Below are 26253 nucleotides of genomic sequence, written 5' to 3'. Positions count from 1 at the left end.
GTATTCTTGTTCCCAGGAGTAATCCTCCCTGTTCTGTTTTTTTTGTTTTCTTTTTTTTTTGGGGTGGGGGTGGGGTGTTGGTGTTGGTTTTTTTCCTTTTCCCAGACAGCTTAAAATGTTTCAGCACTGCCTACTTTTTCTTTTCCCATGTTTTCAGCAAGTAGGCCTGTTTTGGAAACACCATTTTTCTATCTGCCCTTCCTTTCCTCTTTCCAAACACCAAGAGACACTATCAAAGAGTAGACTGTGAAACAGGAGCAAAAATATGACAAATTGAGCTGAACAGCGTAATCTGGGTTTGTTTTCTTTTCCCCTGTAGGTGGACAGAAACATGATTACAAATTAAAATATATTTTGAAGAGAAGGAAGAAGGCAAAAATACCGCAGGAGATGTTGATGGCTGTAAGAGATCTGGCCCACTGAGACTAAGGCTGCCCTTTTCTAATTAGAGTAAACAATGATGTAAATTCCCAACAGGAAAAAAAAAATACAGCTGTAGCAATGCAGGTTCTTCAGCAAATGGGAGGCCTTTTGCATGGATTACTATTGTTTGAATCTGTGTGTCAGAAACAGGATATCTAATTCCTTGTGCAGGGATGGTGCATTAATCACACTTCAGAAGGGTCTTTCTGGGCTCATGAAAGCCTCGGGCACTCCTGGGAAAAATGTTCTATTGTGCTGGAAGCCATTCGGGGAGGTCTCTGATCTGAAAGTGCAGAAAAAGCATTCACTGGGGAGAATTCTGCTCTTACTCTTTGTTTTTTAAGGATCATCAGTAATTCTTGAACTCAGAAGATCTACTCAGCACTATGGTCTTCAGTGAATCATGAAGAACAGACCAAGAGCTCACACAGAGCCTACTATAAAAGGAAAGGGAGAGGAAAAGAGTTCTTATTAAAAAAGAAAAAAATCAGGAAGACAGAAGAGTTCCTTTCCCCACAGACTTCCTGCATGTCTGCAGAATTGTCTGTCTCTTTTGACACAGAGAAAAGACAGATGTACATCTCTTCCAGCATAATGTGGAGGACACTTAGACAGTCATGATAACAACATAGGTGGGAAAGAATTACAATGAGCCACAGCCATGAGCTAAAATGATACAAAACAAGCAAATGAAAGAAGCAGGCACAGTATCGTTTGTTTTTTTAAGGGGTACTGTAAGCAGAAAAGGAACAATGTATGGTGATTCCACATAGCAAAAATTTCTTTTTGATTTTGTTTGACAGTTTGTTAAAGCTAAGATCTTGATCCAGAAGAAAATATCAGTGGCTGCTTGAGCCTTGCAAAACTCAAAGTGAGACCTGATAGCTAAATGCTTTAATAAATGTCCTGGTTTTGTTGCACAGGGCCAACTTCCACATATTGAAATACTCAGCTTTGGAGTATGGTGGATTTTTTTACCCTTACAGTAGCTGCAACAGCCTGCTAGCTATAAGAAATGCCAGAGTTTCAAAAACTGATGGTCAATACTTGAGAAACTTTAGTCCTTTAACCAACAGTGAGTTTTGCATCCTTAGGTCACTGAACCAGAAAAAACAGCAATTGTTCATTATGTTTGCAAATCAAATTCTGTCTAAATTTGTTAATAGAAAACAGCAAAAGTATTCAGATCTTGCAGAGCACTCAGCCCTGTGTTTGTGCATTGTAACGTCCTAGACATTATCCTTGATTTCCTTTCAGTTTCAGGGGAGTTTGGAGTATTCTGAACATCACAGCAGCCCTCACCACTTTGTAAGACCCAAGAGGTTATCACCAGTCTTATAAAGATTTAGTTAAAATTCGAGTTCTCAGACTATCCACCAAAATTAACTGTCTAGCCTATAGTCACTAGCAACAGAGATATACCATTTTTTCTTGTAGAAAAATCTTGGAAAAAAAAAAAATCATTGCTTGTACCTGTTTTTTTTTAATTGATTTTGTAAATGACTGTCTGGAGTGGTGCAACAGAGGCACAGGCTATTGCTCAGGTGAGTTTGGGTTGATAAAATGCAGTGTTGGTTTTGGGGATATCCACAGAAAGCTGAATGAAAACAACAGATGGCATAATTCAAACACAAAAGCAGCATAATCTTTTTGAATTATTCTGATCTGTCTGGTGACAAAGAGACTGCAGCATCTAACTTCACTTCTGTGTTGTGGTGTTTTTCCTATAGCCCCAAATTTGATTAGTTCACATGAAAACAAACAAACAAGCAAGGTACTCCAAAGCCCAGTCCTTTCATGCTTGGCTTTGGCAGCATATGCCTGAACAGCTTGTTTATGTTCACTGAAGAACGCATGCTTTGGCTTACAAAACTGCACTAACCTTACTCGGGCAGTTGTGAAATTTAATCACCAGTTTATGACCAGCAGTGATAACTGAGCAATTATCAGTGATGTCAACTGTAGGGTTAAACCATGAAAAGTGTATTCAGTGAGGTGTTCTCATTTTATGAAATAGTGTGTGTTGCGGGAGGAGGTAAGTCATCATTTCTCTCTTTGTGTGTCCCAAACTGGAGACAGGGGGAGGGAATTATTATTGCATACTGTCTTTTGTCTTATGAAATCTGATCTGGTATGTTAAGATCTAGCTCCATGCCACCATGCTTATTAAAATAGTTCTAATGGATTTTTCCATGTTATTATTACAAATGCTTTCTGCATGTGCAAAATCTCTAATCATTAGGTTTGATTATTAATGAGAAGTTCAACGTTGAAGTCTTCTAAGTTACATAGAAAGAAATCAGGCATGAGGGCATGGAGAAATATCCTCATGTGGCATATGTAATTTTGTGCTTTTCAGGTCAGCAAAAGCTAAGTTTTTGTATGATGCTTTCCCTTCTTTACTTAGAGTGCTTTAATATTCCTGTTTGTATGAAACGATAGCTTACATTGAAAAAGGAGGATGTGCAAGAAATTTGTTGCTGTTCATAATTTGTTCATGAAACAGAAATGGGAACCAGATATTTTTGTGGGAAAATAATTTCATAAGCAAATAATATAAAAAGTTTAAAAAAATGTAAATCATGAGAGATGTTGAAGGCTTTCAAGCATACTGTCCATAATACAGGACTACACCATAATTCCTTTGAGCTTGCCCTTTAATTCCCATGGAATGGTGGAAAGAGCTCTGCCTTTGAGCTCCAGGAAACATCTACTGTCCACTTATGCATTCATGTCCCTTGATTATGATAGTCCTGTGTTGGATCAGCTTGATGTTGGGTTGTCTGTATATGGAAGACAGCTCTGTCTGTTGCTTCTCAATTCAGTCTCTAAATCAGCCAGAGAAACCACTGTGAAATTACGTTATCACCACTTTACATGCTTTACAAAACATGTCTCAATTGAACTTGCTCACCATGCCCCTATCCTGGATTACACTGTTTCTTTAGGTGATAGGATGACTGTTAAAATGCCTTTAGACACAATTTCTCACAAAGCCAAACCCAAAATCTATAGAAGGTCCAAATCTTTTTCAAATTTCATCCTTCTTCCCAAAGGAAGAACAAAACAGAAAATGAGTGCAATGGACTGGCTAGGATAGCAACAGAGCTGCTGTATCAGTATAACAGCTATGATAACCTGTACAGAATCCACTACTAAACGCAACAAATGAGAAGATCAAAAGTTATTCAACAGAAGCAAAGGGAACCCCAAATACACAAAAGCCAGCCCAGCTGTGTCTCTTCTGTGGATACTCCCCATAACACCCCTTTCATCTATGGAAAGACCATTTCACCACCAGCAACATGTTCCCAAGGTAAGAAAATTCAAGTTTGAGTAAGCCACCTTAATCTCCAGCACAAAATATTTATTAAACTTAGTTTAATCATGACAATACCTAAGAAATTAATATAAAAAATAGGATCCTATTGTGATACTGTATAAAAATAAAATTAACAAAACAAAAAGGCAATGTTTGACAAAAAAGAATTTGTTAAAATGATGAAAACTGAATAAGGTAGGTATCAAAGCTTCACAGTACTTAAAACTGACTGATTTTTGAAATAGATAGGCTTGGGGAATTTATACATGATACCAGAAAAAAAGTTGCAGAAAAAGAAAAGGAAAAATTATAGAGAACAATTTGTCAGAGGAATAGACAATAACATGTCTAAGAAACTGTCTTTATTGCCTAAAATTAAAACCTGACAGTAGATTTCAGATCAGCAGTATTTTAAAGTATGTAAGATTAACAGTAACACATCTCCAGATCCAAGCAGCATCCACCCAGTAGTTTCAGATCATGTACTCTTTGAAAAGCACAGGAATGCAAATTATGTATGATCACATTTAGCTTATTTCCTTGAACAAGCTGCCTTTCCTGACCTTTCCTGACCACAGGAAAATAGATAGAAAATTTTAACAACGTTTTTTAGAAGGGGCTTCATGAGTAATGCATGAAACTGCAAATCAGTAATCTCTACCTCTGTTAGGAGGTCAGTAGATAGAATGAAAATAAAGAACAGAACTCAAAGACAGGTCCATGCAATGGGTGATACTTCCCAAACATTGTGGTCTGCTTTGCCAAAGATTCACAAGCGACACTGATAAAGGTAGTTTAGATACCACTTTTCTTTTAGGTCTCGCTCCAAAGGTCCCAGGCAAAGTTCACATGAGTTAAGAAGATCCTTCCATGGACTGATGACTAGGTAACAGAGAACAGTCCTATACCCTGTTCTTGCAATGGATGAAGGACCAGTGGAATCCCTCAGGGTTGTGTGCCAGGGCATGAGTTGTTAGCTACACACACCCCGATGAACAGCGTAAAGAGTCAACTACAAGCTGACCAAGTTTGCTAATGAAAAAACTTATGAATCATAGCTAAACTGGAACTGTCTGTAAAAGCAGTTGGAGCTTTGGCAGACTAAATTCAGGTTCAGTAAAACAGAAATAATGCCTATGAGGGAAAACAATTATATACCCTAATTATACAGGAAAATGTTCTCCACATTAACTAGTGCTATTCAGAATGGTAGTAGGGTTGTTATGGGTATAGAATCATAGAATCACTTAGACTGGAAAAGACCTTTAAGGTCATCAAGTCCAACCATTAACCTAGCATTACCAAGTCCACCACTAAACCATGTCCTGAGGCACCTCATCTATGCACTTTTTAAACACTTGCAGGGATGGTGATTGCACTGTCTCCCTGGGCAGCCTGTTCCAATGTTTGATCACCCTTTTGATGAAGAATTTTTTCCTAACATCCAATTTAAACCTCCCCTGGTGTAACTTTTCCTCCTGCCCTGGTGATATTTATATGGGAGAAGAGACCCACCCCACCTGTGTACAGCCTCTTTTCAGGTAGTTGTAGAGGACATTAAGGTCCTGCCTCAGCCCCCTTCTCCTCAGGCTAAACAAACCCAGTTCTCTCAGCTGCTCCTTGTAAGATTTGTGCTCCAAACTGTCCACAAGCTTCTTTGTCCTTCTCTGGACACACTCCATCACCTCAATGTCCCTCTTGAAGTGAAGGGCCCAAAACTGAACACAGCATTCAAACTGCAGCCTCACCAGTGCCAAGTATGAGGAGACAATTGCTGCCCTGGTCCTGCTGGCCATGTTATTTCCGATACAAGCTGGGATGCTATTTAGCCTTCTTGGCCACCTGGGCACACTGCTGGCTCACGCCCAGCCGGCTGTGGACCAGCACCCCCAGGCCCTTTCCCACCAGGCCCTTTCCAGCCGCTCTGCCCCAGCCTGTAGCGCCGTGTGGGGCTGCTGTGACCCAAGGGCAGGACCCGGCACTGAGCCCTGTTGAACCTCACAGGAATGGCCTCGGCCCATCGCTCCAGCCTGCCCAGGTCCCTCTGCACAGCCTGCCTGCCCTAAGGACAGCAACACTCCCCCCAGCCTGGTGTCACCTGCAAACTTACTGAGGGTGCACTCAGTCCCCCCATCCAGATCACTGACGAAGACATTAAACAGGACTGGCCCCAATACTGAGCCCTAGTGAACACCATCTGTGACCAGCTGCCAGCTGGATGTCATACCATTCACCACCGTCTTTGGACTAGGCTGTCCAGCCAGCTTTTAACCCAGCATAGAGCACACCCATCCCAGCCATGAGCGGCCAGTTTCTCCAGGAGAATGCTGTGGGAGAAAGTATCAAAAGCTTTACTAAAGTCTAGGTGGACAATATCCACAGCCTTTCCCTCATCCACCGGGCAGGTCATCTTGTCTTAGAGGGAGATCAGGTTCATTGGGCAGGACCTGCCTTTCATAAACCCATGTTGGCTCAGTCTCATCCCCTGATTGTCCTCGCACATGCTCTATGATGGTGCTCAGGGTTATTGGCTCCATAACCTTACCCAACACCAAGTACAGGCTGACAGGCCTGTCATTTCCCAGATCTTTCCTGCCCTTCCTGTAGATGGGTGTCACACTGGATAACTTCCAGTCTTCTGGAACCTCCCCGGTTAGCCAGGATTGTTGATAACTGATGGACAGTGGCTGGGCCAGCTCCTCCACCGGCTCCCTCACTAACCCTCAGGTGGATCCCATCCAGGGTGGATCCCATCCAGCACCACAGAGTCCAAGTGGAGCTGCAGGTCACTAACCATTTCCTCTGGGACTATGCGAACTTCATTCTGCTCCTCGTCCCCACCTTCCAGCTCAGGGGCTGAGTACGCTGAGGGTAACTGGCCTTACTATTACAGGCTGAGGCAAAGAAAACAGTAAGTACCTCAGTCTTTTCTTCATCCTTTGTGGCAATGTTCCCTTCCCCACATCCAATAAAGGATGCAGATCACCTTTGACCCTCCTTCTCTTTCTAATGTATGTGTAAAAACATTTTTTGTTATCTTTTACAGCAGTGGCCAGCCTGAGTTCTATCTGGGCTTTCACCTTTCCATTTACCTGAATAGCCTCGTGACATCCTTATAGTCCTGAGTTGCCTGCCCCTTCTTCCCAAGGGGGGAAACTTTATTTTTCCCCCCAAGTTCCATCCAAAGCCCTTTGTTTAGCCAGGCTGGTCTTCTTCCCCACAAGTTCATCTTTCGGCACATAGCAATGGCCCATTCCTGCACTTTTAAGACTTCCTTCTTGAAGAACGTCCAGCCTTTGTGGACCCCTTGGTCTTTCAGGTGTGTCTCCCAAGGGACTCTGTTGACAAGGCTCCTAAACAGGCCAAAGCTGACCCTCTGGAACTCCAAGGTTGCAGTTCTGCTCATCCCCCTCCTTGCTTCTTTGGGAACTGAAAACTCTATCATATCATGATTGCTATGCCCAAGATGTCCTCTGACCAACATATCACCCACCGGTCCTCCTCTGTTTGTAAAGAGCAGGTCCAGGGTTCCTCTGAAAATATCAGCTCAGTGTGCAGCAACAGTTAAAATGATTAACAGAATATTGTAGAGAGGGAGGAAAAAGGGGAGAACATTACACAAAATAAATACATTTGTGTCCTGATCATTATGTGTAGTTGATTCTTTCTCAACATATGTATTTACATATCATACAATTAATAGATTTATATTAAATAAATATTAAATACTTTAAATACATTTTATTAAATGACACATAGGAAATGGATATTTTAAAAATTTACATTTATACATTTAAATATTAGTCAGAACTAAAATATTTATGTATATTATAAAAATTATGAATATATAACCACAATGGAACCAGAAAAGGGACAGAGAAGGCAAATAAGGATAACCCTTATCTGGATCATCTTTCATAGACGTAAAGATTAAATAAAGGAGGACCCTAGGAAAGAGGCAAATGATGATGATGGAGATCTCAAATATAGAAGTAATGAAGAAAAGGGGTAAATGGTAGTAATGATTTCATGTTTCTCAGAGTGGGAAAACCAGAAAGAATCAGTGAAAATATTGCACTTAAGGGTTTAAAAATAAGATGAATTCCTTATTTTATACACTGCATAGTTCATTGTGGAACTACTTCCATGAGCTAAATTTCTTCAGAAAGGCAAATATAACACAAAAAGGCCTATAGAAATTCTTGAAGACTGGTTCTTTTGAGACGTTAGACACAATAGTACAGATGCAACATGAGGGTCAAGAAAGAGGGTCTGGAAGCAGTGGATAGCTTTTATCACTTTCCTGTACTCTCTCTTTTAGTACCTGAAACTAGTTCCTCTCTGAAATAGAAACCTGAGTGAAGCAGACTTTTTGCTTGACCTAGTATGGCAGCTCCAATGTACTTATGGATGAAATACACTAGTTCAGAGAATGACCATGTTCTAAGAACTATTAATAGAAATAATTTGTATTGAACATTAAAAAAAACCCGTAGATATGAAATAGAATCTGTACGTTTTCAAGAAGACTGCTACATGGCTTTCCATCAATTTTACCACATCTGCCAAAATAGGAGGAAAAGGGTAGAATTCTTCTGAACTTGTCCCAAGATCTACTCAAGATAAATAATTATGAAGTGTCTTTTCAAACTGGTCATTACTTGTAAGCTTGACCTAGAAATTATTACAATTGTGGGTTTTTTTGGAGATCAGGTATGATTTTTAGGACTATTGCTAAAAAAAAAAAAGTATTGATTGCCAACATAAGTTAATACAAGCAAGTGACACAGATCATGTTACAGACACACCTCCAGGTAGGTCCAATCTGCACTCTACAGTCATGACCTCAGGAAGACATATTTCTGAAGAGGTAGCATTGTTTTATGATAAAGGAACTGTATTCCAATGGTCTCTTCTAGATTAAGCAAAGTGTTTCAGCCATTTGACCTTGATAACACAAAACTTGTCTCAGTCACAATGAAACCTTAACTCTTATTATTTCTGTGCACTCAGCCTTGATTCTAGCTCATCTATTCCCAGGAGCACCATCCTAACCCTGATTTGCCAGTGCTTCCAAGACTAGATCCTTCACCACTTCCTGCCTGACCTGCACCGTTCTCCCAAATATGAGGCACAACCTCCCCTGGAAACTTGCTAGCATCAGAACTAAATTACACAGAAGACCCTTACTGTCATCACCCCAAATCCTTGTATGGTAATGTCTCTAAAATTCAACAATAAGCTAGCCATGAACAGTAGGTCCTTGCTGCTAGAGCAGATTTGCAACTTTTGGCCTCTTCCCTAAAGCGAGTATTAAAGTAATTTCTTATTTCATTCCGCATGGTAAATCACTGTACGCTCCTGTTCAAAAGTGATTATTTAATCCAGCCCTGGCCCTAGCCTGACAAAGCCCATCAACCACTCTGCCAGCTGGCTGCCTGTACCTGCATTCTCTCCTGCATGTCCTTGCAAGTCCCAGGAAGCTTAGGCTAAGCCCCAGCCTTATTTTCTTTTCTTAACCTGGACTCTAATCAAATGCATTTCTCTCACCAGAAGTTTCTGCCACTGCTAGATCACAACTGAGATAAGAATTGTCTGGCTAGCTCCAGTGACCTGTGTAACTTAGCATTCAGTTTTGAACTCTCTTACGACTTCTTGGACAATTGGTGACCAAAATCCTGATCTCAGCAGTAACTCTGCTCAAGGTAACCCAGACTGCACCATTTCAAAATTAGCCAGCAGCACCCCAGACACCAGCACAAAACAAAACAAAACAAAAGAGCCAGACAGTTTCTTCTGGCAGCATCCCTTAACCAAAGCTTGTCAGCCCTAGCATTAGAAAAGACAACATCAACACAAATCTGTTCCTAATCCAAGAACCTCTAACAGCCTCCAGACAAACATTTATCTGATACAGCCCTGCGCAACCCTGATGTAAAGCTGTTGGTCCACGCAGGTCCTGAAAACAAACCTTCATCTTGATACCAGGTATTGAAAAACAACATAAACCTGGTCTAGTCTATATCTAGGCCAACAGCTTTCTCCTCCAAACCATCCCCAAGCCTGGGCACACCCTTTGCTAGACCCTGTTTTAAACCCACTAGTCTTTTCTGCCTCACACCTCAGCCACAGGGCTAGGGCCCCAGGTATGTGAAAACCACAGCCTGTAAAACAAACCCTGAAATGCTGTGCTTTGCTGGCCTTAACACTTCCCTGGCAATTCCTACCGGCTGTTTCAGCGAGCCTGTAACTCAGGTTGTTCATATTTACAGGGCTGATTGCTTTGAATAGTCAACTGGTGGTTAGTGTCAGCATCACATTATCAGGTGCAGACCCCATCTGACAGTATTGATTCATCCTGCCCAAAGGAGTACAGGCGTATGACATGAATGGTCACTCCAAGTTTCTCCATTTCATGTCTGAAATGGACAGTATTCACAGAGGAAACTCAAGCACAGGCAGGTGAATATGTGATAAACATGTGACCTTGGCAATGCAGCAGATCAGTGGCAGCTCTGCCAATAAAAGGCAAGTCCCCCTGTGTGATAATACTGCTCTGTTCTCTGGATCACCGTGTCAGCCAGAAAGATTTCCAAGTGAAACTGACCATCATTTCACCAGGATTTTATCAAATATGACATTTTTTCTTCTATTCATGTAAATCAGAATTTTGTATAAAAAATGTCAAAACAGGGAAATCCTCAGAATTTAGGAACAAAATTCAAGTGAAATTTAGGTTTGCTGACATCTTTTCCGGGGCTTCTGCCTTTCAAACATTAAAAGTTTATAATGGAAATTTGTAATTCTCAAACTATCCGTATAAGAAATAAGAACATTAAAAACTTGAGTCCTTCTCTCATTTTGTGATAACTCCTTTATTTTTTTAAAGAGCTGTTTTACTGAATTGTTTTTACCATGTACTTACCTTGTGAAAAGATTGCCAAGAGTTTAGCTCATGAGGAATGTACCACTATTACAAAGTCAAGAAACCTAGCAATTACACGATTCAGCTCCTACAGGAACAGCATGAGGTTTTTTCTTTCAAATTTAAAGCACTCTGTGTCACCTATAAAGAAACTTAAATGCCAACTCCCACATTGAGTTTCTATTTCTGAATTATATTCAGGTGTTTAACTTGACCCCTCTGAATAAGAGCATTCAAGGTCAACTGAAAAGGATTATAACAGTCATTCTGGAGACAATGATCCTAAAACTAGAGTTCTTCTACATCTACAAATTCATCTAGGTCTGTTTGTGTAAAAACTGCCTTGTCCCAGGAAAGTAAATCTTGACACCCGAAGAGATCCCACTTTGTAAGGAAAACTTGCTAATACTACAGAGAAGCCTTTCAGCTGATTTTCTAAAGAAAAGTACTTCCCCTTCACAAACTGAAGGCAAAATAGTCATGGCTATAGTAAGTATATAAGTATATAACTTATATACTTATATATATAAATTGCTAAGTCTGACATAACTGAGAGTTTGCATGCATTTTGGTACTCCTGTATTAGCCTTACTTCTATGTACATTCCTATATCCGACAAAAACTAACAAATGAAATATCCAGAAGCTAAAATATTTTGTTAGAAAAATAATTAAATAGCATAGAATAATATCCTTGTTGCATGAAGTACCTTCTAAAGTACCTTCCATAGCTGTTTATTAAAAAAACTAAATGTGATTCAAATGCAAGAAATCTGTAAGTACCTTATCCAAAGCAAAATCTAATGTTAATCTTAGAAAAGATCCTACAACTCTGAACAGGGGTTTTGTTTGTGCATTTTTCTGTATCTACTTAAGACAGAGGATAAGTCAATAAATTAATACCTGCTGAGCATGCTAGTCTGATTTTCAAAAGGTGAAAACACACAGCAAAACTATTAAAACAGTTTAATCTCAACTCAGCAGTGTCTGTTCTGCCCATTCCTAGCCAGCTTGTACACTCATATTGGCCAGAGAGTCATCACACAAGTAGGGTACTGCCTTTGATTTAATTAGTGCTTCCTACTTTGCTTTGATAGAGAAGGAAATGCAAGCACAAGCAATAAAGGTATTTTCTCTGTCAAAAGGTAACAGTAGAAATACCAGGAACACAGTCCAACCCACCTGTTACCGTTTCAGGGCCATTGGTCTACACTACCAGCTGTCCCCAACAGGTATGTGCTAACCAATAGACAGCACAAATAATGCAAAGTAAGCAATACTGTTTACATTGCACTAAGTTCATAATCTGGATATCATCTGTAACACAGGTAAAAGGCTTTTAGACATTTTGAATTGGCCAGGATCTGTTTAATTAAGGTATTTTCATTATGACCTTCAAAGAGAAAAGAACGTATTCTTCAGGTCAGGCTTCTCCTTGTGAACCAGTCCTGATAATTTCAGCTTGCCTTTTGTGCTCCTAACATACCACGATGGGTAGGGGACAGTCTACAGCGCTCTGCTATCACCTGAGCTAACCATTCCAGTCCAACAAGCTCAACTTATTTCAACCCAATCACTTAGTGCATTTTCCAATTCACTGTTCAGACTTCTAGCTGCCATCAGCTCTAGGTTAAAGCAAATGTCATCTGCCTCTGGGGTCCATGGGGTAAAATTTATATAGTCCTGGATATGATACAGGTTTTACAGTTTTACAGCTGAAATCCTTCAAGTTCCTTGGACCTACTGGAAAAGGATTTATTTCATTGTAATTCCCAAATGTTCATTTTTTTACGTGTGTTTTCCCACAGAATGTGTGCACTGCTTCCAGCAATGTGTTTTATATTACCTGGAAGAATAGAAATGCTCTAATGGGAGGAAACAATTTTATTCTTATTGCCAGTGCAACACAAAGCAGAACTTTGAAATGACACCATTTCTCAAGCAAAGTCATCCCATTTATTTTGGAGCTTGGGGACCTCATTCTCCCCTCTCTTACAGTCTTCAGTGCAATTACACTAGCATAAATGCCACAAATTATGGGCCAAAGATACAGACTTTCTTTTTGCTTGTCACAGAGAAAGCAAGCTGCATATTATTGATTTATATGTACCTCAGCTTTATACACAGAAAGCTGTCTGCTTTTTCTTGTAATAAGTTCATCTTTTCTCTTTAGGACATACCTTGGGTATGCCTTTCTTGGTATAAACTCAGTCTTTTTCCTGAGGAGTGTCCAATGAGGCTTTCATCAGATATTAGCTATAAAGAATTTCATGTAGAGTTCAAAAGCGACCCTGGACTAAGCTTTGTGGTAAATGTATACTGGAAAATTAAGATCTAGAAAAGTCTTTAATTTTTCTAATGAAACCTGTCTTAATGTATGTTGCTTTAAGAGTCAATGATCAATGATCCTCACCTTGATAGTGAAGTCTGCAGTGAGAGGCCCAGATATTCTTAGTATCTCCTTGTCAGGAAACTTCTGGAAGTCGATGCTAGAATTGTCCACTAGGAAGGAGCCTGTGGAGCTGAGGCTGTTTTCACTCTTCACACCCTGGAGACTTTTGGTTTCTAAATCTGACAAATAGAAAAAAATTATCAGGAAACTAGAGCAACATGACTTAAGGTAAAGGGAAGTGAGAGCAGAAAAAGAAAACCAAGACAAAATAGTGGTGGTGCAGATTTGCTTCCTAAATTAGTGATAATCCAACTTTTTTGTTCTTTTCCAGAATTTATTCACATTCCCATGCTTTACTTTTCTTTTTCCTTCTTCTTTTGTTTTTTTTTGGTCTTTGTTCAACCCCTAGATTTCTAGCTCTTCATTCACCTCTTCACCCATAGGCCATGTCTTTACTCTCTTCCAAGACATCTTAATCCATTCCTCATCAGGTATATTTGCTGTCATTTAAGTCACTCTGAGTAAGTCACGTTCTATGTGGAGCATAACTCAGATGTTCACCCATGAGTGCTGGCTTTGTTAAGTCGCTGTTCCCTCTTTCAGTTCAAAGGTGGGTCATTAACCACATGTTGCTGTGATAGACAACTAACTGAAAGCAAGACATCCAGGAAAGAAAGATCAGTATGACAGCAATCCTGACTCCTCTCCAGAAGCAGTGTGATCCATCCCAGTGGAGCAGGAGGGGAAGGTGAGTACTGAACTCACCTGAGCTCTCCCTCCAGCTCTTTCTGCATTCACAGCACCGAAAAAGTGGATTAATTCAGATACTCTTTGGTAGCAACAATTTCTTCTGATTGTTAAATCATGATAAAGATATTAAGTGATTTATTAAATGGAAATCAAGTCAGAAAGATCTGTTCCGTTGAGCTAGCCTCCCCACCAACTCCAGATTATGCTTCACAGAACATTTACCAGTAAACTATTATTTCAAAGTGACAATGCCTTTCATCATGGATGGCAAATCCATTGTAGTCCTTTCACATGTATTTGTGAAATTATGTACAAATCTTCTCCCACATAGAGAGGCATCTAAGGCAAAATCTGAATTATATGGGGACATACTAGTAATCTGTGATGGAATCGTATTTTCAAAGACAGTAAATGGGAGAAACGTTTTTATTAGCATTTATTAAGTTGTTAATTGGGGGGAAAAGATAATTGCAGTAATTAGACTGCTTTTAGGGATGGGTCATGGGAATTAATTCATGAAGGAAGTTGCTGAGACAGTACACTAAGAATTTGCTCTGTATTAATGAATTCCTTGGTTTTCAGTGAGACTAGTTTCTTCCTTTGTGATTCACTTGGCCATATATTTATTTCTAGACAAGGCTGCATGCATCAGGGATAAAGCTGGTTTTAAAACATATATATAATCGGCCTCATGTTGACTTCTCCCACAACCAAAGTTCACAGGGCAAAATACTCCCTCCCCACCAAGTGATTGTAGATGATACATATATAAAATCCTTTGATGGGTGAACAGAAAGATTCATGGAGACATCTGAAACATGAAATACATGTATTTGGACTTATTAATGTTTACACAGAGCAGTTAATCTAAATCTCAACCAGTGACTCAGGCAGACCTCACTGATTCAAATCTTTTTGTCCTGAAATGTGATATGGCCTAAGTGAAGACAGTTTTAGATCAATCTCTCTTGCTAAATTCTCATTTCTCTCTAAGCTATCTTATAGCTCAATTTCACTGGAAAAATAATGCTAGTACAAAAGTTTTCTACCTTGGGAGAGAACATCTATACTGGAAAAGAAGACAGCAGAGAAAGGAAGACTGCAAATCATTTACTGGGAAAATAATAAGAACCATACTGAAACAGCTCAGGAATACCCAAAGGGCCACTTAAAACTGAAGTACAGGCAGCATTTGAACTTTTAAGAAAAACATAATACATTTTTTCTTAGTTTATAACCTGTAATTTGCTGATAACACAGCTCTAAATCTAAAGAACCATTAAAAGGTTATGGCATGCCCACTGCTTTCTCGACACCAGCAGTGAGTACAGAACAGGGCTGATAAACCACCCCTTATTTTGCCACTCAGTGTAAGTTCTTTGGATGAAAGAAATCTAGAGAGTGGGAATGATTTTGTGTTTTACCTCCTTGCTGACACTAATGTTTGTATTTACACTGACAAACACAAAGTACTTTATCTGGTCCGTGCTACAGAAAAGTCCTATTTTCTTTTGGAAAAGGAGAAATGGAGCCCTACTTATCTTACAATAATTTGTGCTTCTGAGAGGTTATGCAGTATAGTTTGTGGTTTTTCTGACAGTAAATCCCATTCACCAACTCTACTGTTCATTTGCTGCTGATGAAAAAAGGAGCAGCTTGTGAGCAGCTACTACATTGCAAGGTAAGACAGGGGTATGCAAGGAATTTCTACTCACAGAATAAATGGATTTACCTTCAGCTTTCCCAGAGTATTCTCAAACCCTGAGATTCTTCTCCCAGCAAAGAAAAGGGATATACAGCTGCTGGGATACATAGCTTCCTGTCAGATGGAGCAGGGAAGTGTTATAGCCACCAAGTCACAGGCTAACAGCACTCAGTGGTCTTAACTCTTCGGAGCAATATGACTACTAAGGACCATGGTTTGACTTATGCAAGCGGTTTCTGGTCTTTAGACTGTGATTCTGTACGTGTGTGCATGTGTGGATGTGTGTGTGTGTGCATCTACAGGAGTAAGAGAGATTATCATATCTGAAACATGTTAAAGTCACCACCAGTTTGATGGCAAAGCTCAGCTGTAGGGAAGCTTATACTTTAGTGTCCTCAACATTTCTTCACTCAGTGGGATATATTTTATAATTTTTAAATAAAAGCACTTGGCACCAAGTGAGCCTACCACAGGATAAGCAAACAGAAATGACTGAAAAATTATGGTGGGGCAAAGGATTCTGCAATGTTGGTCAGGTTTTGCTCTGAAAAGTATGTACCACTGATGTAATTGAGTCTGAGGAGAGCTTCTGAGGGCAGGACTCATCCCTGTGTTGAAATCAGTGATCTTAGAGAGGAAAACCAGAGACCACAGTGTAAACAGAGCACTGCGGGTTAACAAGGCTTTCTTAAACAAATGTAGACTAACTTATTCTACTTACATAAATGATCGGGTCCTTTCAGCACAAGGCGAATTTGCCTGCTTCCATAGGGAATAGCAACCACTGTATCATCCACTGCAGGAAGCCAAAAATAGGTGGAGTAAATGAGCAAAGAAATTCCCATCTGTTTTCAAATAAGCAGCAAAACAGGTGTTTACAAGGCAGTCAAAAGGAAAGATTTCAGACCAGTGAAACAGCCCTATAAATTATGAGAGAACATTCAAAATCTGAAAAAAGAAATTATTAAATGTGGCAAGAATCTTCTACTTAGAAGAACCCAAACCTGATGATATTCTTTATTCTCAACTCCTTCACAACCATTTCTGGATTTCAAGAATACCTAATAGCTTTCTGTTTCACCACAACTCCACTTAAATCTCTTCCAAGTATTTTGAATTGCTGTTTGTGGTGAAGTAGAGAAGCATAAACCTATTCAGATGTTTCACCAGAACAACCCTTTCCTTCACGTGATTCTTTCCCAGTTGAATTCTACAGCTTCTCCACAACCCTGCCCATGCTAGTGATGATCTCCCACTGCCTTCAGGCATGCCTTCGCTTTCACACCTTTTATTTTAATGACTAGGAGTGCTGTAATTCTGCTTCCCTTTCAACACCACTAACAGAAAGCTCCTGGAAAAACAGAAGCCTATTCAACTGTCATGTAAACAGGTCTTAGAGCAGGATCTTGAACCAATGAAGCCCTTGGGAGCTTTGCCAAGTGGATTTAAACTGAGGTGGAACTTAGCATGTAGGTCAAATCCTGCTGTGAAAGTTAGTTAGGTCAGCATTTCTAAAGGGGCAGCAACCTCATGTCCTAAAGGAAGACAGGGAGGCAAGGTGTGAAATGATGCTAAAAAATGCTCCCAGTTCTCTGCTGGGTCGTGGAGTGGGTGCCCAGAGAACAGTGACCTGGGCTAACCAGCATGCCTAGGTTTTCCATTCACCTTCCCCTGTCCCTTCTGTCTCTTTTTATGACCACAAGTTGGGGAAAAAAGTATGCATTCCTAACAGGATGTTTTTTTGGGGAAGTACTAGACAAGAGAGGAATGACGCCCCTTTCACTATATGTTCATTAGAGCTGCTCACATCTGTGTCGTGTAACGCCTGCTAGCAAGAACTATAGCTCTGCTCTCAAAGCAATGTGTTGCTTTGCCAGGTAGGGCTAACTCAGCCAAGAAAAGCATATTATCTTTCATCCAAGCATGAGCTAGGGCCTTAAAGTTCCTGACTAGACCTAACTGGGGAAACTGTTCCAGCCTAGCTAAATCAGGATTCTCAGTTAACGGCAAAATAGTTATTAATGTTGTTGTTTTATGTCAAAAAGTGAAGAGGCAGCAGGAAGGGGGAAAACTACACGAAACAATGACTTTTTTTAAACAAGACATTTATTAATCCAAACCTATAATATCTCAAAAATGTGAACTAGAACCCTTTTAAATTTTAAATTCAGTCATACACCATAGGAATTTCTGATACTTATACTGGAGAGCTTTATGGGATTCATACTTTTGTGGCCTCTTAATATTGCAGAAGTGAGGTGCCAAATGTAGGCAATCTCATAAAACTGTCACAAGAGCCGTGTGGAGATAAAGCCTGTTCATGTGCCCAGATTCCTCTGAACCTTATCTTCATTTTCAAAATCTGACTGGTTATGTTTCCTCAACCTATCCAGAATTTTCAGTCTCCTAAGACTTCTGTAACACTGGGGTTAAAGTCTATTCAACACACATTCTGTTCATATACATCTCTGATACCGCATTAATTAGCAATGATTGATGTTTTTCATTTCTATCAGAATTAAAATTTTCTATTTGAAAAGACAAATATTCAAGTCTTACAAAATTAATTGAATATTGATATTCTAATGCTGATTTTATTGGTATCATTCTGGTGCTCATATTCAAGATACCCAATTGGGATAAATACATTTTATTCATTTTGGGGAACAAAGTCCATGAGTTTGACATACAATTTTGCTGTATATATATCACTCTTATTGGAGTGAGTTGGGGAAAACAGTAACTTCAATTTTTTTAAAAATATTAATCATATTTTTACAAGTCTTATTTAAATATAGTCCCATGTCATTATATTTGACCATCTCTCAGCTATGAGCTCTGGGCTAGAGTTAACAACTCACTGATACATCAGAGGAAAATCAGACAGTTTAAAGATCATGCAAGCTTACATATCATATAATCTTAGCATGTCTTTTCTGCCCCAAGGTATTGCTAGGACTGTATTTCACCTGATCTTGTTGCTCTCCATTTGAAATCCTAGCACACTTTACGTGAACTGCAAAGCTCTGGGGGATTTATGCTTATCACAGTGCTTCCTGCTTTCACAAAGCAGAAGCAGTAGGGATTGAAGAATAATTTCCTGAGGTTAAAAGTGATAAGAAGGAAACATTTCCTGTGAAGAGACATGTGGAAGTAAGCATAGCAGTATTTAGTCACAGCTCACTACAACAATAAGCAGAGAGGCAGATTGCGGAGCAGCCACATAGAGCACTCTGAAGGGGCACAAAGGATGTTAATGTGCAGGTAGTTTCCTCCAGAGAAGATGCATAGGGAAGCAAGGGAGAGTCCCAGGTAACTGGGGGGGACAGTGGCCCAGGGATGTGAAGAAAGTGCAAGGATTTAGGAAAAGGTTATATATTAGTTACATACCTCAGGTTCCTGTGAGAGATCAGTTTCTTCTGGTTTTGGATTTTGAATTTGGATTTTGTCCAAATGGTCTAACTGTCAGTTCTCATGATGAAAAATTGAGTTGTTTCTATTTCCCCATTATTAATGATGTTCAATGGAAATCTGGAACTGTAACTATTTTTGACAACCGTGGCAAAAGTAATCAGATAAGTATCAATTCTGCCTCAGCACAGCAATTTCTACATTTCTCTTTTAAAATTAATCTACTTCACTAGTAGATGTCAATCCTCTTTTACAGAAATACTACCTTCACAAAAGGTGATTAGCAGAATTCATCCACCAATTATGGGATGAACTTTTTAGCTCCTTGGTGAATTCAAAGAAGCCTGATTACATTTAGCTTATCTCCACAGGAAGATACACACACCCTTTCCAGAAAGAGGTATTATAAAAAAAAGTATCACTTTCTGCAGACTTAGAAAGATTAAACCACCCAAGCATAGGACTTGGAGAAAAGGATATTTCTGAAATGAACAAAGCTTTTTGTGGCTTTATTTTTTTTTTTAATAAGTAGAAACAAGATCATAGACATAGACACAGGGCTTTCTTTTTCATAAAAATGTTGGAGAGAATTCAATGTCACATTGCCTCCTGCCCTGCTATGCTTCTGTTTCCGAGACCACTGGGAGATCTGTACTAGCCTTATAAATACTGAAGAAGCTGTTCCTGTAGGAAGTGCTGTTTAAAAGCTCTATGAATTTCTTCTAGTACTGTCCTCCTATTCCTCTGCATGATACAAACAGCATGGAGAATGGAACTGGATATGACCACCAAGAGAAAATGAATTCAGTATGATTAGCTCAAAACTGGGTCTGGGGTGTTTTGAGATACAAACAACTTCTGAAACTAATTGGACAGCACTGGAATAAAGGTCACTGTACAGTTTCCTTACAAAATTGAATGCTGTGCTCTGTTAGGCAAACAAAAATCCTACATGACCCCACAGTACACCTCTGCTGATATTTGGTCACTCCTGCACATGCCCCTTCTGATTTTTTTCATGTCACAAGTCAGTCTGGCTTACATAGGCTTTTCATGCCTTGTTCATACCACAGACAAAATAGGCACAATTCTTGAGAAATGAGGATTATTTTATAGAGATAATTTGGAATTAAGCTATTGACTAGCCAAATGTAATCCAGTCATTCTACCAAAAAAATCAGTCCCTGATCCCAGATATGCTTATGTAGATGTGTTTACAGTGACAAACAAGCAAGAAGCTGACACAAAGTGTGAAAGTGACAGGTATTCAAACAGTGCGAGGAGGATAAATGCAAAAACCAAACAGCAGATTTTTAAAAGCTTTTCAACTTTTGAAATCTTGAATTTTTGCAGCATGTACATAAACCATTTGGAAGCAAACCTCAAAAAGAATTCATCATATTAATTCACATATGTGAAGGAGATCCATAAGTGTGTCTTTGCAATTGTGAAAAGCTGATTTAAAGGAGCACTTAGTTTTGATATATTCAAAACTCATACTGTGTTGCATAACAACATGTATGTCTACAGCAGGGGAGAGAATAATGCTACGTGGTTTATGGAGTGCATGCAAAATCATTCAATTCTGTATAACAATTACTTGCATGCAAATGCACCTGAACAATCCATTCTATGACATATTTTTCACATTTGTCTCACTCTAAGACTGTGCTCTCTGCCATCTGTTCTTCTACCTCTATAGCATTCTTTATACTTAATAGCAAACCGTTGTGAGTAGGGATGCTATTTTATAAACATTTTAGTACTGTGCATAATATATTAGTGCCTTTATCCCAGTAGAAAATAGAGGAGCACCTTTTTTTACCACAAAGCAACTGAAAAAACAATGAATTATTCCTACAGGAAAAGACATTTGCCAAAAAAAAAAAAAAAAAAAAAAAAAATACTATCATGTCTCAAGCAGCCTGGAGATTCCTGAATCTGTTCATGCACATTGCACAATGAGGTGAAATTCCATTCCTTAATCTTTGTGAATTATTTCCTTTGCCCTCTAATGTGTAGTTCTGCCTCAGCAATGGAACCTTTATAAGGATTATTTCTTTCCTTTCTTCATACAAAATAGTTATTTCTTCCTTTCTTTTTCTTTCTTTCATTAATTTTCTTTCTTTCTCCCTTCCTTCCTCTTCCTTCCTTCCTTCCTTCTTTCTTTCCTTCCTTCCCTTTTTCTTTCTCCTACTGTCTCCCTCTCAGTTAGCAAACCCAGACCCAGATGTGCACTGTGCTAACTGCTGCTCTGTGTGCTGTGCTCTGTACCCAAGCAGTTATTCTCTGACAGTGAGAGTTTTTGTATAAAGCATCTCTCTCTGTTCTGCACAGAAACTGCATGTTACCTATACTGGAATCCACAAGTGTACACACATAGTCTTCAGCAGGTGTTGCACTGCTTTTTGATTCTTTTAGGTCATGTGCTATTGAGCACTTGAAAAAGTAGTAGAGCTGGTCTGATTAAACTCTAGTGCCACTGAGTAGGGCTGGGGCAGGTTGGCAGGCCAGCACACATGATTCCTTAGGTGTGCCTACACAGGCATGAAAGTGCACCTTCCTTTTTACCCTTCCTTCAAACTGACCAGACATGCCCTATCTCCTGTCCCAAAACTTTTATAGCACCATCTATATGGCTCCATCTGTAACTCTGCCTGGGCTTCAGGGTAAGCTAACCCTGCCACTGGGGCACTCTGAAGCTGCTTTACCACTCTGAGTTAAAGCTGACTTAGTGTGCAGGAAGGCCCATGTCTGTTCATACCCATCCATGCAGGCACCTCCTGATGACAGGCACCTCAGCCCACCCTAGGACCGAGTCACCATGCTCAGCAGTTGGCCGACAGGTCTGGGAGGGAGCACTGGTAGGTCTGGGAGGGAGCGCTGTGCCAGGCTGGCACCACCATCTCCCCAGGGTTCCCCTCTGTCACAGAGCAGCATAGCCCGCTTTGTTCAGAGCAGCATGGACTGACTCCGGTGCCTAGCCAGCTAATACAGCCAGAGCAGTGTGGGTAGAGCCAGCTCTTTCTGTTCTCCCACTCCTCCCAAGTAATTACCTGTCTGAGATGGGGAATGTACTGGTGACACCTTTTCACAGTCCTTTGTCCAAACCCGCAGCTAGAGCTGTAGTCAGAGCAAGCCTGATTTAATCCAAGAGGGAAGAAACTGTAGGGACAACGAGACTGACCATGATCACCCAACTGCCCGAGAAAGAGTAGGGTGCAATCTAGCTTGCAAGAAATGTGTGTTTCACTAAGAGGGGAAGATGGCGCTTTAACAGAAGGGACAGCTTACATTTATTTGCTGAGAGCTGGGATTTATACTGGCCTCGAACCAACCGGCAGGTGGACCCATCGCCATTGCAGACCCCACAGTTATCTTCCTTGACAGTGCTTCCCAGCTGGCGGTCACAGCCAACGATCTGGCGAGAAAGAAAGATGTGCAGTTCAACATGAGCACCTACTGACTGCTCGATCCATCTCTGCAACTAATTACCGCCAAAGTTCTCTCTCAGCATCTCTGGAGGGCCATAAAGTACCTTAGCAATGAAAGAGGCTGAGCAAATCTGGCTGGGAGTTTGAACTGAATTCAGATGTGAGATAGTGAGCGGGTTAGTACTCAATGGCTTTTGCAGTCCAGAGAAAGGAAAGAGTATTGTCGAAGATTGTTTTTTTAGGGGATTGTGAACATTTCTTGGTCAGAGTCCTATCAGGAATTTCACTTCTTAGAGTTTAACAAAGAAAAATAACTGAAATAGGTAAGAAGAGAGATAGGAAACAGACAGATAGATGAAAGTAAAGAGCAGCAGAGATAAATAGCAACATGGCTGAGATGTCAGTGAAATTTTACCTGCTATGCAGTTGGGAAAAACATGTGGTTTTACTTATGTTTGACAATAATCTCATTCCACACTATCAATGCCTGTGTTCAGACATTGTTAAAGATCTGATAAAGAAGGAGGGAATGGTTAAAACAAAAGAACTGAGAGTCAGAAATGCAATTACCTGCTCTGAAACTGGCTTTATGCTTATGTGCTCAAGATTTTAGAACTTGAATAGATAAACCAGAAAAATATTCTCACTTTGCAAAAAAGCTACAGTTCTCTGGAGAATCAAACAGAAATTTATAATTAAATATATTTAGAATTAATTAAATGGAATATAAATTTATTTAGCACAGTACTAATGTAGGCCTTTTGTTTGAACTTTGAATTCTGCATTCAAGTTATGAATTTAGCACATAAATAATTGGAATCCAAGAAATTAAGCAAGTCCATACAGTGGTATAATTATCTTTACACATACTAGAAAATGAAAGGCCTTCTAGCATTCTGGCATGCAAAGGAAGCAATGAAAAATATTTGTGTATAAATTCTACTTCTAAAGAGTTTGTGCTATGACTCTTAGCCAAACAGAGAGTATATATAAACACAGGTAATTATAAGTAAAATGTTTATTTCAGCTTTAAACTTTCCTCCATCTTTGACTTGCAGTTAATTCAGAGAGCTGGGTCCTAGAAACTGATAAAGGCAAATAGTACACTTAGCATCCAGGCTCATAAAAGTGCCTGTGTAACTTGCCCTCATACATTCAGAATAATATTCTTTATCTGTGCAAATCTACTTGTGCAGAATTGAAGAACTCTGTTAGGGTGAGATGTAATTCTGGGTTTGACACTTCCTTTTCGCTTGCCTGTGAAAATGCAGGCTTAGATTAATAAACAGTATTTACTTTTAGTAATTCAATTCCCCTTTTTGACATTATTTTACTAGTGGCAGAATAGCAGTTTCCTTGGTTATCTGTGATATTGATGGTATAATTAATTTAATTTCAATCATTATAGGTTTAGATTCAGACTTGATGAAAGCTATCATCAAATGTCTTTGACTTTACTCATTTCTGCTGGGTCAGAACATGATCAATCTCCTATTCTTCTACAGTATATTATGACGTCTCCAGGGGTATTAATGAGGGCTAATGGAGTAACAGGCATGCATAAATTATACTCTTCCCTGAAAACCTTGTCATACCAAGATTGCAAGGGACATTTTATCACATTAGAAACACCCTGACAAATAATGGTTAGATAGCTGAAGCAAAGTTAAGATTATCTTTTCTGTGGCTACTCCATACATAGCATCCAAGTACAGATATCTAAATTCTATGAGTGCCACCATGTAAGATTTAGGTCTGTTTTTTTCTGAATAAAAACACCCTTACAGAAGCTGAACCACCTTTGATATACACAGACTGGTTTACTTTTGCTTTCATGGATGTCTCTATATAGACAAAATAAAAAAAAATCACTTTCATGATCTGAACACTGTGTGACATAATGCCTACAAATCAGACACATTTCCATCAAGTGAATTACAGCTTACTAGTACCCACGGTGAGCACAGTCCTGCTGAGGAACCCAGATATCAAAGGAAAGGTCAGAATTCCCTTTCATATCTGCTCAAATCATATATTTTATATTCACTCAATGGTTCAGTCTAAAGTGATATCCAAACCTGTATGCCTTCACATATTTCAAGAAGAATATGTGAACTGCCTGGATGTAAAAAGGGCTGGATCTTAAATCCAGGTATGAGGCAACCAATTTCAATATTATCTTTTACTACTTCAAAGCCTTTTTAATTTTATGAATCATCAGCTCACACGTTGCCATGGCCTGTACTCTGATTAAAGTTAATTTCTAAACTGAGCAATTTGGAGCTGGGTTGCAACTTGTAGAGGAAACCACCAGGAAAACCTCAGGTGTGAAAGGAAGTTATATTAAGGTTCGCTGCTCTTTTGAGTGGGACAGCCATTGCCACTGTATAGCACAAAAATAATTACTTTGGTGGAATACTGTATTTTGAATGGAAGTATGGCAAAATGGAGACCTCTTGCGAACACCAAAACTTACCTGGTATTTACAAAATGTATTTTAATCTTCCTGTACTTGGTAGTTTTTCAGATAGTTTTATGTTCTTAGAAATTTTGAATAAATTAAATAAATTTCCTATTTTCCCCCAGGTTTCTGCAGAGCTTTTTGCTTTACTCTGTTAGATTATCTGTCTTAATAGATATCCAGAGCTCTGGGCTCTGGGGATAGTTATGAAATTTTCATTAAAAACCCTTATGAGTGAATGTTCCCAAGTTCACTGTCTTTCTCTTTTTTTTCCTCCCATTTCTACCTAAGGAAATCCTTCTTCCATGTTTTGGACGTAATTACATTTAGTAAAAAGGTTGGTAGTGTTTGCAGTGGAGTCACTGAAGCCTTAAAATGAAAAACGCTACTCCATATCTCTTATATTAGTTTTTAGTAGCTCTTACACAAAAACATTATATAGGCTGGACTGTTACAAAAGCAAACTTCAGACAAGGAAATACTAAAGTGCTCCTGAAAAAATACATACTTCATGACAATAATAACTTTTGCCTCTATAAGCAGAAGAAACATAGGTTTGGCTGAGCCAAAGTGAGAATATGTAATTACCATAACATTATTTTCACTCTCCATCAAGGCTGCAGAGAGCTGACTGTTAAAGATGAAGGTATGGGTGAAAATAAGACCATTCCCCCAGAAATCTGTACAGAGTTAGCAAGGAACAGGAAGGCAGAATTGCTTCCTTCAGCATCCACCCGTAACATGAACAAAACAGAGAGGTTTTGGAATAACTCTTCTCAAGGATGCCAAAGATGCAATACACTAGGAGAGACCCAGCTATCAGGACAAGCAGATTGACTTGGGCTGCAGAGCTATGAAATTCTGTCAAGACACTGACCTATGGGCACACTCATCCGACTGGGGTTGTTTGAGGATTCACCATGAAAATAAGCACCTTGGTAGACACTGCTTGGTCATCTTGGTAGGCACACCAGTGAATAGGGACATTGTACCTCTTAATCTACAGCTCAGAATAATGGTTTGGTGGACAAAGTTCAAAACAAAATACCGACATTTTTGAATCAGAGGTCTGGGGAATATTTCGCTCTCTGAAAAGCTTTGAAATGTCAACTCCTCATCCTGGTTTGAAACTACAAACAATGTCGAAATTCTGAAGTTTCTGTGGGATGGAAACTTCCTTTTCCAATGCATTCTAGCCCTGATCTTAATCTATCCTGGGGGGTTTAGGGAGATGAAGTCTTTTTGAGTCCATAAAGAGCTGGGAAGGAAGCCCCCACCAGGAATGAAAATGGATTACTGAATCAAGTTGTGCCTGGAAATGTTCTGAAGTAAGCAGCTCTTATACTCATTTCTATTACAAGTTAAGCTTTCTCCCCTTAAAGAGTGTAATGAGGCACAGACTTTCCACCCTGAAATCTTTCTAGTTTCAAA

The 26253-nt window shown here is 39.5% G+C and overlaps 1 protein-coding gene across 2 annotated transcripts in view; it reads right to left on the bottom strand.

The window, feature by feature from the left end:
* ADAMTSL1 (ADAMTS like 1) overlaps positions 1-26253 on the bottom strand; it is a 449261-nt gene that overhangs the window by 108521 nt on the left and 314487 nt on the right. For both annotated transcript variants that reach the window (XM_080372870.1, XM_080372871.1), the window contains 3 exons: positions 22222-22348; positions 16238-16312; positions 13083-13240 (listed from right to left, as the gene is read on the bottom strand). In XM_080372870.1, coding sequence (XP_080228996.1) covers positions 13083-13240; positions 16238-16312; positions 22222-22348 — 360 coding nt within the window. The remainder of the gene's footprint in view (positions 1-13082; positions 13241-16237; positions 16313-22221; positions 22349-26253) is intronic.

This window comes from Falco punctatus, assembly GCF_963210335.1.
Source record: "Falco punctatus genome assembly, chromosome: Z".
NCBI lineage: Eukaryota > Metazoa > Chordata > Aves > Falconiformes > Falconidae > Falco > Falco punctatus.
The sequence above is the reverse complement of the archived record's forward strand: the minus strand, read 5'-3'. Positions and strand labels throughout refer to the sequence as shown.